Source organism: Megalopta genalis, chromosome 3, assembly GCF_051020955.1.
Source record: "Megalopta genalis isolate 19385.01 chromosome 3, iyMegGena1_principal, whole genome shotgun sequence".
Classification (NCBI taxonomy): Eukaryota; Metazoa; Arthropoda; class Insecta; order Hymenoptera; family Halictidae; genus Megalopta; species Megalopta genalis.
Genome location: NC_135015.1, coordinates 16,678,330 through 16,692,272, shown reverse-complemented (window position 1 = coordinate 16,692,272; position 13,943 = coordinate 16,678,330). Strand labels below are relative to the sequence as shown.

Sequence of the window (13,943 nt, the reverse complement as noted above, 5' to 3'; positions counted from 1 at the left end):
CGTCGACAAACTTCCGGTATTGTCGGCGACCCGATTCTATCATCTTTCCACGAAGTAAGCTCATTAAGAAGTTCGAAATCCTTCATCAATCGAAACGGGGAAACTCGACGGGAAGCAATTGCAGTGCTCGATGAAAAGTGTCCACGTTGAAAGAAGAGAAAGGAGAGGAGAAATTGGTAGTCGCGCGAGGCAGTCGCGGAGAACGCAGCTCGCTGTTTCCGTCGCCAATTTAATCATCCGCTCCTCGCTTTTAATAATTTCGTGCTGGTCGCGCGATAAAGCGGCCGTACGGTTCGCGGGCCGACAGCTCGATGAATTTTTCAAGCGTGCCTTGACGAACCGCGCGTGATCTCACAAGCAGAGATCCCGATCTGGAAAGAAGGAACGGGGATGAAAACGAGGCCCCGAGAAGTGGGAGTAGCCGGAAGTTGCTACACCGAATTATTTATCCGCGAATCCGGGCCAAGAATTATATTCCTCTCGCGTTCGCGACGTCGCATATTTATCCGCGGTCTTATACGTACAGGGTGTCTCGAAAATGTCTCGCAATCCGGAAATGGAAGGCTCCCGAGGTCATTCGAAGCAACTTTTTCCTTTGCGAAAATCTTCTCCGAGGCTTCGTTTACGAGTTATTAACGAAAAACACTGACCAATAAGAGGCGAGCTCGGCTGGCGCGCGGCGGCCCAGCCAACGAGTGCACGGAGCCCGGTTCCGCTCATTGGCTCGGCCGTCACGCGCCAAATGATCTCGCCTCTGATTGGTCACTGTTTTTCGTTAATAACTCGTAAACGAAGCCGCGGATTGCATTTTCGCTAAGGAAAAAGTTGTTTTAAATGACCACAGGAATCCTCTACTTTCAGATTGCGAGACATTTTTGGGACACCCTGTATCTATTCCCGGGCCGATTCGGCGCCGATAAATATGCGATATGAAATTACGTTGACGCCCGTGTATTCCTGTCTCTCGCGGCGGGTAGTTCACTTTTTTCCCCCGGGGAAATAGGGCCACGCGGTACGCGGACATTTCTTTACGTCGTCGGGAATGCTTAACGATTTATCTAACGGCCGGTGACTTCGCGGTGAAAGATCGAGCATCGAGATACATATTGTTAATCGATGCTTCGACTGTGACGACAGTTTCGTTCGCTAATCAACGTCGCACGATCTAATAATTTTCGGGTTTCTCGGGTTTTCAATTAATTGTTAAGTTAAGTTGTTAAGTTCTTTCTCGAGACACGACGCTTTTACGATACGCTGTTTAAATATCGTTTAATAATTTCTCACGGAATTTCTACTGAAATGAGAATGATTAAACTTCTTAACATATTAGGCAGATTAATAATTGGATAACGAGGCTCGGGTCCACGTGGACCCAGGATCTAAAAAGATTTTAAACATCAGGTTTCCGACAAATTCTCGCAAGTTTATTTCAAGTAAAACAATCAACGTGTCTAAGAGTGCCTTAAAAAATATGTTTAAAAAAAAGTAACAATTGTTAAAGTGTTAAACAGTGTTAAAAACGTTCATCGATCGAGTCATTTAACCTAGCACAGGGAAAAGTGGCAACACATTTGAGTAGCTCGAAGAAATCTTTCTCCCTGTGAAAGCTGGCCCGCGAGTGTCACTTGCCCGCAAAACACTTAATCTCCCTCCTTAGCGGCGCAATTTCATTTCCACCGTCTCGCAAAACATCGCCGACACACCGTATCGTCTCAGCCCCCGTGACTTCGCCTAGTTTCCATCCAACAGGGATGCACCCTTGACATAACGCCGCGTTCCCGAAAACGGCCGACGCGGTCGGCGAAAACGGTGCGTCACAGTTTTTTAATCTCGGACGGTTAATTTCGCTGCTCTTTTTTTTTTCGACGAGCCGAGCGGCGATGAAAGGTCGCTTGTAATCGAGCGGCGGACGCAATTTTCTTAACGCGATGCATATTATGCCATAAAGGCTCGCGTAGATGGCAACACGCGGCGCGTAACAAACCGACGGAACGGAAACAAATGAACAGGAGGGACCCCGCGGCGACTAATTAACTGCGTCGTCGGCACTTTTATTAAACACGCGATACATTCTGTGCGATGCGACGACGTCGAATCGAATAAAAATCGGCCTCGCGAACGAAAATCGGCTCAGCCGTGCGACTAATCGTCAGAGAATAAATAACAATCGTTTCATTTACGTCTAGTATTTACAGCGAATCGCGAAGCAGTTCCGGACCGTGAAAAAAATTCGCGAGCGGGGGTTGGACGGAACAATGAGAACACCTCTTATAAACGATCTTTAAGGTTTACAATACGCTGCGATGCTTTCTGAACTTATGCGATAATAACATTTGTTCGGAACTGTGAATGGATGCATGCCAATAATTATGTTAACGTTAAACCTACCGGTCGAGATGGCCGGTTTGACAATTTCTAATTTAGAGTCGCTGATATTATTACATAAAGATTTCTCCAGAGTTAGTGACTGAATTTTCTGAATCCAAACGCACATTACAACAAAAATAGCTGGAGCTCTAAATAAATACTTTTTATCCTTATAACGCGTTCGTTGCTTTTAGGACTCGTTATACACTCAAACAGTTAATACAGGGTATCCTATAATTATGTTAACACCTGGAAAGGGGAGATTCCTCAGGTCGTTTGAAGTAACTTTTTCCTCAGCGAAAATGCAATCCGCGGCTTCGTTCACGAGTTATTAACGAAAAACACTGACCAATGAGAGGCGAGGTCTGCCGCCACAGGGCGGTCGAGCCAATCGGCGGAACTAGCCTTGCGCCAGCCGAGCTCGCCTCTCATTGGTCGCCGTTTTTCGTTAATAGCTCGTAAACGAAGCCGCGGATTGCATTTTCGCAAAGGAAAAAGTTACTTCAAATAATCTCAGGAATCTCCCATTTCCCGGAAGCAACATAATTCTGGGACTCCCTGCATATTAACCTTTTGAAACACACAATCGATCCCTATGACCGCAGAAAAATTATCATTTCTAAGCTTAGCTCTCTTCAATGCTTAATCTTGTTTCACAGAGGCACTAGACAAGTTCTCCTCGTTGCAAAATAAAATAGACTTATAAGAAAATAGACTTAGAATAAAGTTATCGTTCGCAAGAGCCTGCAAAGCTATGGAACGCTGTTACGAACCGATGTGATTCTATCCCTGAGAGAACTCAAGATCTATTCACTGCCAAAGGCGCAGTGCAAACAGATGTTCCCGCTAGATGTTCCCATTGTTTCGTCCAACTTCTGTAGACCGTGATCGGTTAATTTACAGTTAGTATTTACAAAGTTTCGATTCGGCGATACAGTTCTAGTTACAGTTCCCCCAGGGAGGATTGCCGCGTATCATAGATTGCTGCTCGCGGTCGACATGGACTCCTCCGCGGTCTTCTTGGACGCGTCGCTCTTGTTGCTCGCCTGTTCCCGAGCTACGGTGTGTGTTCGCTCGAGAAGGATCTCGTTCGTGCCACCGTCTCTGGCAACGCTCTCCCGGCTCGCCGTGAATCGGAACATTTCTTTCGCCTGGATGATGGTGTACCTGCGCAAAAATCGCCGAATTATTCACGGCCGTTCCCACGCACGCCCGGATGCCCAGGATCGGGTAAGAGGAGGAAAGCTACCACCTCACGGAGTTCTTGAAGTTCGAGCCTCGGGCTTTACCGGCGGGACTGGTTTCGCGCATCTGCGACCCCCTGGGCCAGTTTCTTGTCAGCGACCTCTTAGCTTCGCAGCAAATCGTCTCTCTGAACGCCTTACGGAACTTGATGCTCATCAAATTGTAGAGAATTGGATTCACCGTCGTGCTGAAATAGTACAGGCAACCGCCCATGAAGTACAGCCACTCGTTCAGGTCCGGATAGTAGTCGGAGCCCCGACCGTGCACGTAGAGCAGGCGCTGCGCGTGGAACGGGGCCCAGCAGATGAAGAACATGATCACCACTGCGCCTGCAATCGCCCCGGGCATTTCGTTAGGTCTTATTTATATATAATATAAATGTATATATGCAATAATATATATGAAATATATAATAATGTATATAATAATATATACAATACACAAATAATAATATATATAATAATATATACAATAGATATAATAATATATATAATATATATAATAATATATAACAATATATATAATTGTGTTCTTTTACAATCGAAGAATAATAGTAGAATAATAGTATAATAGAATAAAATAAATAATTAATAGAATAGAGAATAATAGAAGAAGAAGAATAGACAGAATAGACACATTTCTTGGACAGTTGTTCAGATGTAATTTCATCTATGTAACTATAATAGAATAATAGTATAATAGAATAAAATAAATGAATAATATAATACAATAAAATAAATAAATAATAGAATAGAATAATAGAAGAAGAAGAATAGAATTTCTTGGACAGTTGTTCAGATGTAATTTCATCTATCTAACTATAATAGAATATCAATCTAATTTCATCTATCTAACTATAATAGAATATCAATCTAATTTCATCTATCTAACTATAATAGAATAATAGAATAATAGTATAATAGAATAAAAAATGATAATAATAGAATAAAATAAATGAATAATATAATAGAATAAAATAAATAAATAATAGAATAGAATAATAGAAGAAGAAGAATAGAATTTCTTGGACAGTTGTTCAGATGTAATTTCATATATCGAATTATTCCGCTTAATAATGAAGGTAACAGCTTCTTTTGAAATTGTTATTTCGAGAAAATGATCCAGCTGCTTTCACAACTAGTCACAACTCAGTTATTGAAAAGCCTATGAATAGTCTTCCGGTAAATAAAGTCTCAAGACTCGACATCTTCTTCAAGCATTTCTTTGTCCACGTTCTCCGTAATTCCTCCAAGACTACTACAACTATGTAATTTGCAATCGACGAGTTTGAACTCGATTGTTCCCCAGAAAATCGCATCGTCGTTCACTAAACTCCCAGGGGTCTTCAGATATACAGTAAATTCTCCCTAATCTTCCTTCAGCTTGTAATCAAAAATGGACAATCTAGAAAGAAGAGATACAATTATTCGAGCCTTGCGCCTCGTTTTTGCAATTAATAATCGTATCTCCTCTTCTAAAATTATCCATTTTTGTTTGCAAACCGAAGAAAAATTAGGGATAATTTACCGTAATCCTAATTTCGAGGAGCCATTTTTCATATCGAACAGTGATTGTCGCTGACGACTTAGACTCCGGTGGAAACAGAATCGCGTGAGACAGGAATATAGATGATGAAAACAAATCACGACATACTAAAATAGTAGGATAAAATAAACAAACGAAGAAATTAAGCTGCGCTTTTTACTCAGCATTCTGATGACCGATTTCCGGGATTGTGTCTGCCTGGACTCGCCGTGGATCGCGCCGTTCACCACGGAGTTCAGAGCGTCCTGCGTGCTGCTCCGGATCTTCAAGCCCATTCTCGTGTAAACCAGCAGGATCACCAGCATCGGTATCGAGAAGAAAATGATGCTGCTCAGCTCGTAGATAGGGAACTTCGGCATGTCGGGTAGCAGCATGGCGCATATCGCCGAGTCGGCCGAGTAGTTTCCCGATCCTGGTTCAGAGAAAAGTTCCCTTGAAATTGCTGGGAGTTTGCTCGAACGTGGAATAGAGAACGTCGATCGTTCGGAACGTAATAATTAACCTGGCGGGAACTCGACCAGATTGACCTTCGTGTAAAACAAAAAAGGTGACGCGCAGATCAGCGCAATCGTCCACGAGGCCAAGATAAAGCGTATCGGTCGTTTCAGGCCGCTCATGGTGTACACGTGCAGCGGATGACAAATCGCCAAGTATCTCTCCATGGAGAACGCCACTATGGTGATCACCGACACGTACGACGACCTACGGTATCAATCCGGTCGCTTCATTCATTAAAGTCGCGACGAGGCACGGAAAGATCGCGAGCGAAAAATCGTCTACGCTCTGTTCGCCGTTTCGATAGCGACACGCGAATGCAATAGACGATTCTTCGGTAAGCAATCTTGAAGACAGAGAAAACGATACGTCAATGTTTCGGTAGTTCACGCGAGAGAGAAATAGTTCATTTTTAATGCTGCTGTTCTCCTCCATCATTCCGGACATTTTTCTATGGAGTTACAAGAGTCTCGAACACGCTTCGGTAGCGTTTGCATTTTTAACCATGGCTACGTTGCCCCCGCTTTCCTCGAGTCGCAAGTGTTGCCCGGGTGCTTTCGAAGAAAATTATACGAAAAATTTATAACGAAGTCCTGCTGAAATTATCTCGCGAACAGTGGATACGCGAATAAACTGTCCGCGCCCATTGCGATGCTATCGCCGCCCATTACAATTCTATTTTCTCAGCGAGTTGGAAACGATGTAACGCTATTTTGAAATCGTTCAACCCTTTGTGCAACTTATTTCGGAAATTGCAATAATTTCATCGCGCGCGTTATAATAGATGAAGATCGATTGTGCATTTTATCATTGTTTCTTTGATAACAAAATAAATGTGGGGATAAAGGTAATCTAGGTCAGTTTAATCTAGCTTTTTCGAGGAAAATATTTTTAGAACCTTAAAAAATCCTCACGATAATGCTATAATATTATAATAATACCGTAATGTTATGATAATACTATAATATTAGAATAATACTATGATATTATAATATATATAATACTGTAATATTAGAATAATACTCTATAAAAGGTGAAGATCAATTGTTCATTTTTTCATTATTTAAGTCTTTGATAATGAAATAAATGTGGCGATAAAGGTAATCTAGTTTAATTTAATCTAGTTTTTTGAGGAAAATATTTTTAGAACTTTAGAAAAGCCTCGTAATAATACTATAATAATAATAATAATAATAATACAATATTATAACAGTACTATAACATTATAATAATACTACAAAAAATGAAGATCGATTTTCATTTTCTCATTATTTAAGTCTTTGATGATAAAATAAATGTGGTGATAAAGCTAATCCAGTTTAATTTAATCTAGTTTTTTGAGGAAAATATTTTTAGAACTTTAGAAAATCCTCGTAATAATACTATAATAATAATAATAATAATAATACAATATTATAATAGTACTATATTATAGTACTATATATTATATAGTACTATATTATATATTTTCTCATTATTTAAGTCTTTGATGATAAAATAAACGTGGTGATAAAGCCAATCTAGTTTAATTTAATCTAGTTTTTTGAGGAAAACATTTTTAGAACTTTAGAAAATCCTCCTAATAGTACTATAACAATAATATAATAATACCATATTATTATAATAATATTATTATCTCATAATAATGCTATATATGTATAATATAATAATTAATAACAATTGTATCGTTTTCGATTTGATCGACAAATAAAAAAAATAATAAAATGCCCAATCGGTTGCAGCAGCGGCCCAAGAAATTCAGGCTCGCGTAACACAGAGAAGAACAGCAGTATGATCTCGCGAGCACTAGGCTGAAGAAAGCCGTCTCTAGTCGTCGCAAGGATTAATTTCTCTTACATCTCCGACACGTATGCCCTGATCTTGCAGAATCCGAGTCCCAGCGCCCACGGGTACTGTTGCCAACACACGCTGAGCTCGTTCGGTAATCCTGAAAGTTGAACAAGCCACGATAACGGTCGGCCGGCCGGATTATGATCGATCGACACGGGTCTTCCATTTGAACGGCGTTTCGCGGCGCGGCCCGACTGTTTCCCTTCGGTTGTTTTCAACGGCACCGTTATCTGTGATTTATTTCCGCGCGCGCGATTGACGTCAAGATACCCGACGGCGGGAGAGGACGCGGCCCGCGACCCGACGATGCCGAGGCGCGGGTTTCTTCGTCCCGCCGGTACACAGAGGAAGACTCGTTTTCCCCCGAAGCAGATTTACGACGGACTTGTCCTAAGCTCGGCCGGATAATGAACACGCGAGCGTCACCGTGTTCCGCGAAATCCGGCGAGAAATTACGTCGCGCGGCGGCGTATTTTCGGAGGCGGGCGTCGACGCGCGTATTTTATCGGCCGACGACGATTCCCGCCGATCGGAAACGGGATCGCCGAGCCCCTCGAAACCTCCGCAAGGTCTCGATCAGCTACGGTGGTTTGAAATCCGAAGCCGGAATAATCCGCGCGTTCGCGGAACGCGGCCGGTGAAACGGGGAAAACTATTTTCCTCGTTCGATGTTCTCAGAAACCGGGCGAAAATCGCATAAATTTTATTCAACGTCGCCGCTGCCCGTAAACGCGCGTTTCCGCGATTTAATTACGAGATTCGCGCGGCGATTTTCCCTCGACAAAGGTGTTCGCAGCGCATAATCTAATTGCGTCGGATGTCGGCGAAATAAAACGCGCGAACGACGAAACAAGCGGCTGGAAAACTCGCGGAGAATCGGCGACGATCAAAATTAATGGAACCGACAGATGACCCATTTCGTTTGCCCATGGTCCCCGAGAAGCAACGAGCATCTACACGGGCACAGTTTATTGCTGTATAGCGATCGATGCTCGCTATCGGTATCGCGAATTTCTGATCGAACTCGTCGCGCTGGATCGCGCCTTATCTGGCGAACTACGCGATCTAGATCGATTCTTGGCCACCGGTGAATGGTAACCGAGTCCACAATCTACGACCGAACTTCGTGTATTAATGTTCTTCATTTTATTTTGTTCTATTTCAGCTTCGCAGTTTTATTGGGTTGGCAACTAAGTAATCGCCGATTTGTTCAATGAAATAAAAAATATTTTTTTACTTGGAACGAAGTTTAATCTGCAATGTATTTTCCATTTTGTTCGATGACCTTCTGCCATCTCTCTGACAACTTGAAAATTCCACGCTCGCAGAAAGTCTGATCCTTTTCGGCCAAAAACTGAGTTAAGTGAGATTTTACAGCGTCATCATGATTAAAAGTTTTACCACGAAGGGAGTTGTCCAGGGATCGAAATAAGTGGTAATCCGATGGCGCGAGATCAGGGCTATATGGTGGGTGTAACATCAATTCCCAACCAATATCCGTCAATTTTTGCCGAGCGGACAAAGACGTGTGCGGCCTAGCATTGTCCTGCTGGAAAATGACACCTTTACGATCGACCAATTCTGGTCGCTTTTCCTTGACCGCTGCATTCTATTTGTCCAGTTGCTAACATTCACGGATAATAAAAAATAACATAATAATAATAATAATTTTATAATATAACATTTACAGATATAAAAATGGGAGTGAGAGACATCTATAACTGAAATCGGCAATTACTTAGTTGCCAACCCAATATTATGACACGCTTCTATCTTTCTTCCGTAAACTTCGCTCTCCGTCGCGATCGAACAGACGTTCTCCTATACAAGATGCCACAAAAATGTCTCGCAATCCGAAAATGGTGAGTTCCTCAGGTCATTTGGAGCAACTTTTTCCTTTACAAAAATGTTCTCCGAGGCACCGTTAACGAGTTATTAACGAAAAACAGTGACCAATGAGAGGCGAGCTCGACTGGCGCGAGGCGACCGAGCCAATGGGCGGAACTGGGCATCGTGCGCTGGTTGGCTGGGCCGCCTCGCGTCAGCCGTACTCGATTCTTATTGGTCACTGTTTTTCGTTAATAACTCGTTAACGGTGCCTCGGAGAACATTTTTGTAAAGGAAGAAGCTGCTTCAAATGATCCGAGGAACCCGCCATTTCCGGATTGCGGGACATTTTTGGGACACTCTGTATATCGTTCTTGCCCGTATAACGAATAAATAAATAAATAAATAAACAACAGAAGCAAGTAAATAAATAGCAATGCGACATGAACTTCGATCGACGCCCGACGAAAGGCTCCGAATAATTTATAACCGTGCCACCGTTAAACCTGACCCTGGTAGCGGCTCCGAACGATAGTAACGCGCGGAGTTCTATCTTTCCGCGATAAGGATCGTCTATATCGTCTGGCAATGAAAACCGTGTTCATTTTCGTAACGGATGTAGCCAAATCGGAGACGCGTCTGTCTATGTATAGTTGATAGCTGAGAGAAAAAAAAAACGACGGCGCGCTACTAGAGATAAGGAATTTGAAAGTATCATCAGATAACGATCACGGTTCCCAGATTTTCCCAGGGAATACGTAAAAGGCGGCACGAAAATGTCGCAGCTTAAAATGTCATCTCGCGCTCCGATTAATTACCGTTGCTTCGATTTTATCTGACAACGTGCTCGCGGAGGCTGTCGATCTCGTGTCGCGTCTGTCGCAACACGCGCCGCTATTCGCATCTGAAACGCGACCGAGTTGCCGGCCAATAGGAAACCGTGCTTCCTGATGGTTAGTTTCCCTGACAAAGTATTGATCGACGGTATTTAACGACGTCTACGATTATTTAGCGCCGGGTATCGACGGTAAATCTTCGGTAAATTAGGCTTATCAGCTGGCGTACTATAATACGTATACTCCGCGTGGGATCCGAGCTGCTACGTTCTACTCGAATATTTATGGAAAGAAACGTGAACCATTGACGTAAGCGATAGTGTTTACCACGGCGTGCTTTCGGATGAAAGTACACGCTTTTCTACGTATGAAAAAGTCCGTTTCGCTCGTCCGCGGGGAGAGCGCGGCACTTTTACCCCGAGAGTCCCGCATAATTGACGCAAATGCCAACGACGATCGACAAACAGCCCACCGTGCAGATAACGATCGCTAATGTACACACCGCGGCGCGATTAATTTAAAGCCCTTATCGCCGAGAAGTGCCGAGAGAGAAACGCGATCTCCAGGACACTCCTCTATCCGGCGGATCCTTTTTATCTATTCCATAAATACATAATTCATCCCGCACCCGTTGAAACCTCTTCCTCTTTGAATAACCATGAACCCCTCCTCCGTCTCTCTCTCTCTCTCTCTCTCTCTCTCTCTCTCTCTCTCTCTCTCGCCGCACAATTCTTGTCGTTTCCGAAATGTACATTCTCAATGAAGAAATTTAGAGGCACGTAATATGTAATGGGAATACCTAATTCGTACTTTTTTTATCTGCGCGCCGAACAACACCCACGCGATACCTTCGAGCGGAACAGGAACTGGTTGTTCGACGCGGATGAGTCGTTTCACGCCTTTTCCTGCTTCGAACAGCTTGTATATTGTTATCGTTGTCCTTTTATCGAACTATAAAAATACCGGAGCCGTCCCGATTGAAATGTTATCGTTAAAGAAAACACCACTCGACGACGATCAGTGATTTAAGGGCACGGACCTAGAGGCCAATTCGCTTATCGATCCCCGCCCCTCGGGCCCGTTCAACGAGCACGAACGCCCGCACAATGTACTCGTTTTCCTCGTTTTCCTCGATCAAGTGTCCGCCGGGTTTCATTGGCTCCGGTTTTTCTTCGGGACTCGGAATACGCCGCGAATCGCACTTACGCCACCGGAAACATCGTTCGCGGCGGACGCAGACTCCGCCGTTCGAGGACGAACGAACGGACAAACTTAAATCGAAGAGTGCCGTTCCAGTTTACCTTTTTCAAACAAGCGAGAGCTCGTTTGTGTGAAAGCACGGGGTAATATACGTTTCGTTCGGCAAACAATAACTTCGGACGTTCCTCGGACGAGGAAATATCTGCTGTTCGGAGCATTTTCACGGCAGCTTTCAGGAACCTCTTCAAAACGTTCCGATATTTTGCGATCCGTGCGATAAATGTTCCGCGAAAACGAGTCATTTTAGAACGTTCGATGAAAATAGAATAGAAAAATGTCGAATCAAAGTTTGAACTCTGACGTATCCGCGTGAACGTTGCGAGCGAAATGTGTTCGGTATTCGTTGCGAGGATCGAAAACTGTTTAGTATCGCAAATGAAATATATCTGCTGTGAACGAATCTTTGTTTCCATATTTTACAATTTCTTTTTTTTTGTTTAACAAGCCTCTGCGTTCAAACGAGTCCGGCTAAAAAGTCGCAGAACTCGTGTAAAACTGTAAAATTCGCCAATTTTACAATATGTCGCGGCTAATAAATCAGGATCAGTCGGATTCGAACATGAGAGAAAAATAAATGAAGATCGCGAGATGATTATTAACGCAAATAATTTCAAGGGCCGTACGGTGTTGATTCTATGGCTACTTCGTAATGGCGGACTCACCGATCACAAGTAGAATAAGGTCGGAGACGGCGAGGTTCAGCAGATAGTAATTAGTGGCAGTCTGCATCGAAGAGTTCCTCATGATGACAGTACACGTGGCAACGTTCCCAAAAATCCCGGTGATGAAAATTAGCACGTAAGCTATCGTCAGCGGGACCATCAGCTCGATCGGCAGATACTTCGTGCCCAGCACCTTGGTCAGATACTGTTCTTCCGTGACATTCTGCAGGTCCCAGTCCTTCCAGAAATGGTACGGATTGCTTGTATCCTCGTTCGACATCTCCGTAATAATGTTTCCCCGTAGAGTGTGAACGCCAAGAAGTACGTAATTCACCCGATCGTGTTTGTAAATATCGTTCAGGATAGCAAACGGGTTCAAAGGAGTCAACGGTCTATTTTTAGAATGCATAAACGAGACACCTGCGAGAAGAACCATAACATGTGGACAAAACAGTGCCTCAGGTAGTCCGATCGTTCCGGTTTATGTTCATCGATCAGGGTTGAAACCGTCGACGCAGCGCGCCGACACCGACGTTTCGAATTCGAACAGGCGTTTCAGCAGAGACAACGATGGTCTTCGCGAGCTAGAAAATGGTACTTCGAAATGTGCGGTCGCCTGGGAATTGACCGGAAGTGTCACCGGTGACAACGCAAACGAAGCAACCGCATAAAATACAGGGCATTCGTATGAATCTCGCATCGTCGATGCGAACACGATTGTCCCATGGAACTTCTAGGATTCGTTAGCGTCGCTGCATCGTTAGTTTCAACGCGATCGAATCTAGACTGCTGGACAATCCAATCAGTTGTATCGACCCGCGTCGAGCAAGCTTATCGATGCACGTACGTTTCCGCTTGGACCGTCTATTCCATCCCGAGGACGTTCATCGGAGTAAGAAAAATGAGACGTTAGCTGAGGCAGAGCGCCCGACTTCCGGTCGCCATTCCGCCGCAAGTCCTCATCCTTCTCCCTCGCGTCTGGACCTTCGAGGACATCCTTGAGTCGACTGGCGGAGCGTGGAACGGCTCTTTATTCGAAGAACAAAGAGACGCGCCACCGGTTATCGAGTTGATCGATGCCTGAGGGAACACTGTATAGCGTCGAAATATCACGAAATTCCCGGAGATAACGATCGGCGGCCTGACGGTAGCACGTGCACCGGTACCAGAAAACGCGTGATGCCGCGGCGCTTCGCGGCGAATAGAACTTAGATCCAGTGATTCCCGATGTTTTGGCGCACGGATAGATCGTTGCAGAGGCAGAAACGAAATCAAAATAAACAGACAGGTGTCCGGTGAAAATTCGCGCGATTCGGCGCTTTCGGTAGCTACCGAGCTGCCTGACTGAACGCAACGTTCTCGGCGATACTCTCGGGCACCTGCCGCGGCGACAACAACCTCATCCTCCTCCTGATTGCGCTGATAACGGAATCAGTCTAACGTGTCGTTCAATTGCGTTAGGATCCGCGTTGCACTCGACTATGGTTGCACCCTCTGAAACCTCGAGAGCGCGGGGAGATCGGCGGAGGAGAAATGGTGTACGCTGTCTCCAGAGACACAGAGATCACTCGAATAACGCGATTATTGTCTTCTTACGGTACACTTATCTGTTCGGAAATAACACGCAAATAACTTAATCTGTATTTGATACACAGATTATTATACGGGTTTGTTTAAGAACGCTGCTCCAATTTTGGGATTCTTACGGTTCCGAGATGTCACTCGGTACCGCTCGCGTTAGACAATACGATAGACAATATTAATTGACAAACGGTAGAACGCGTATCGGCCAGTAAAAATCGTGCCAGCCGATAAGATTACTCGGGGACAATGCAACGATAATTTTTTTGATAAC

General features: G+C 44.1%; 1 protein-coding gene across 1 annotated transcript; it reads right to left on the bottom strand.

Moving 5' to 3' along the window:
* Positions 1-1,402: 1,402 nt before the first annotated feature.
* Positions 1,403-13,832, bottom strand: LOC117225029 (neuropeptides capa receptor). The gene is made up of 7 exons (XM_033478320.2): positions 12,936-13,832; positions 12,089-12,508; positions 7,510-7,600; positions 5,660-5,859; positions 5,318-5,569; positions 3,620-3,941; positions 1,403-3,534 (listed from the first exon to the last, which is right to left on the bottom strand). Exons 2-7 carry the CDS (start codon positions 12,495-12,497, stop codon positions 3,342-3,344), a joined length of 1,467 nt encoding a protein of 488 aa, XP_033334211.2. The 5' UTR covers positions 12,498-12,508; positions 12,936-13,832; the 3' UTR covers positions 1,403-3,341.
* Between the last annotated feature and the right edge of the window lie 111 nt (positions 13,833-13,943).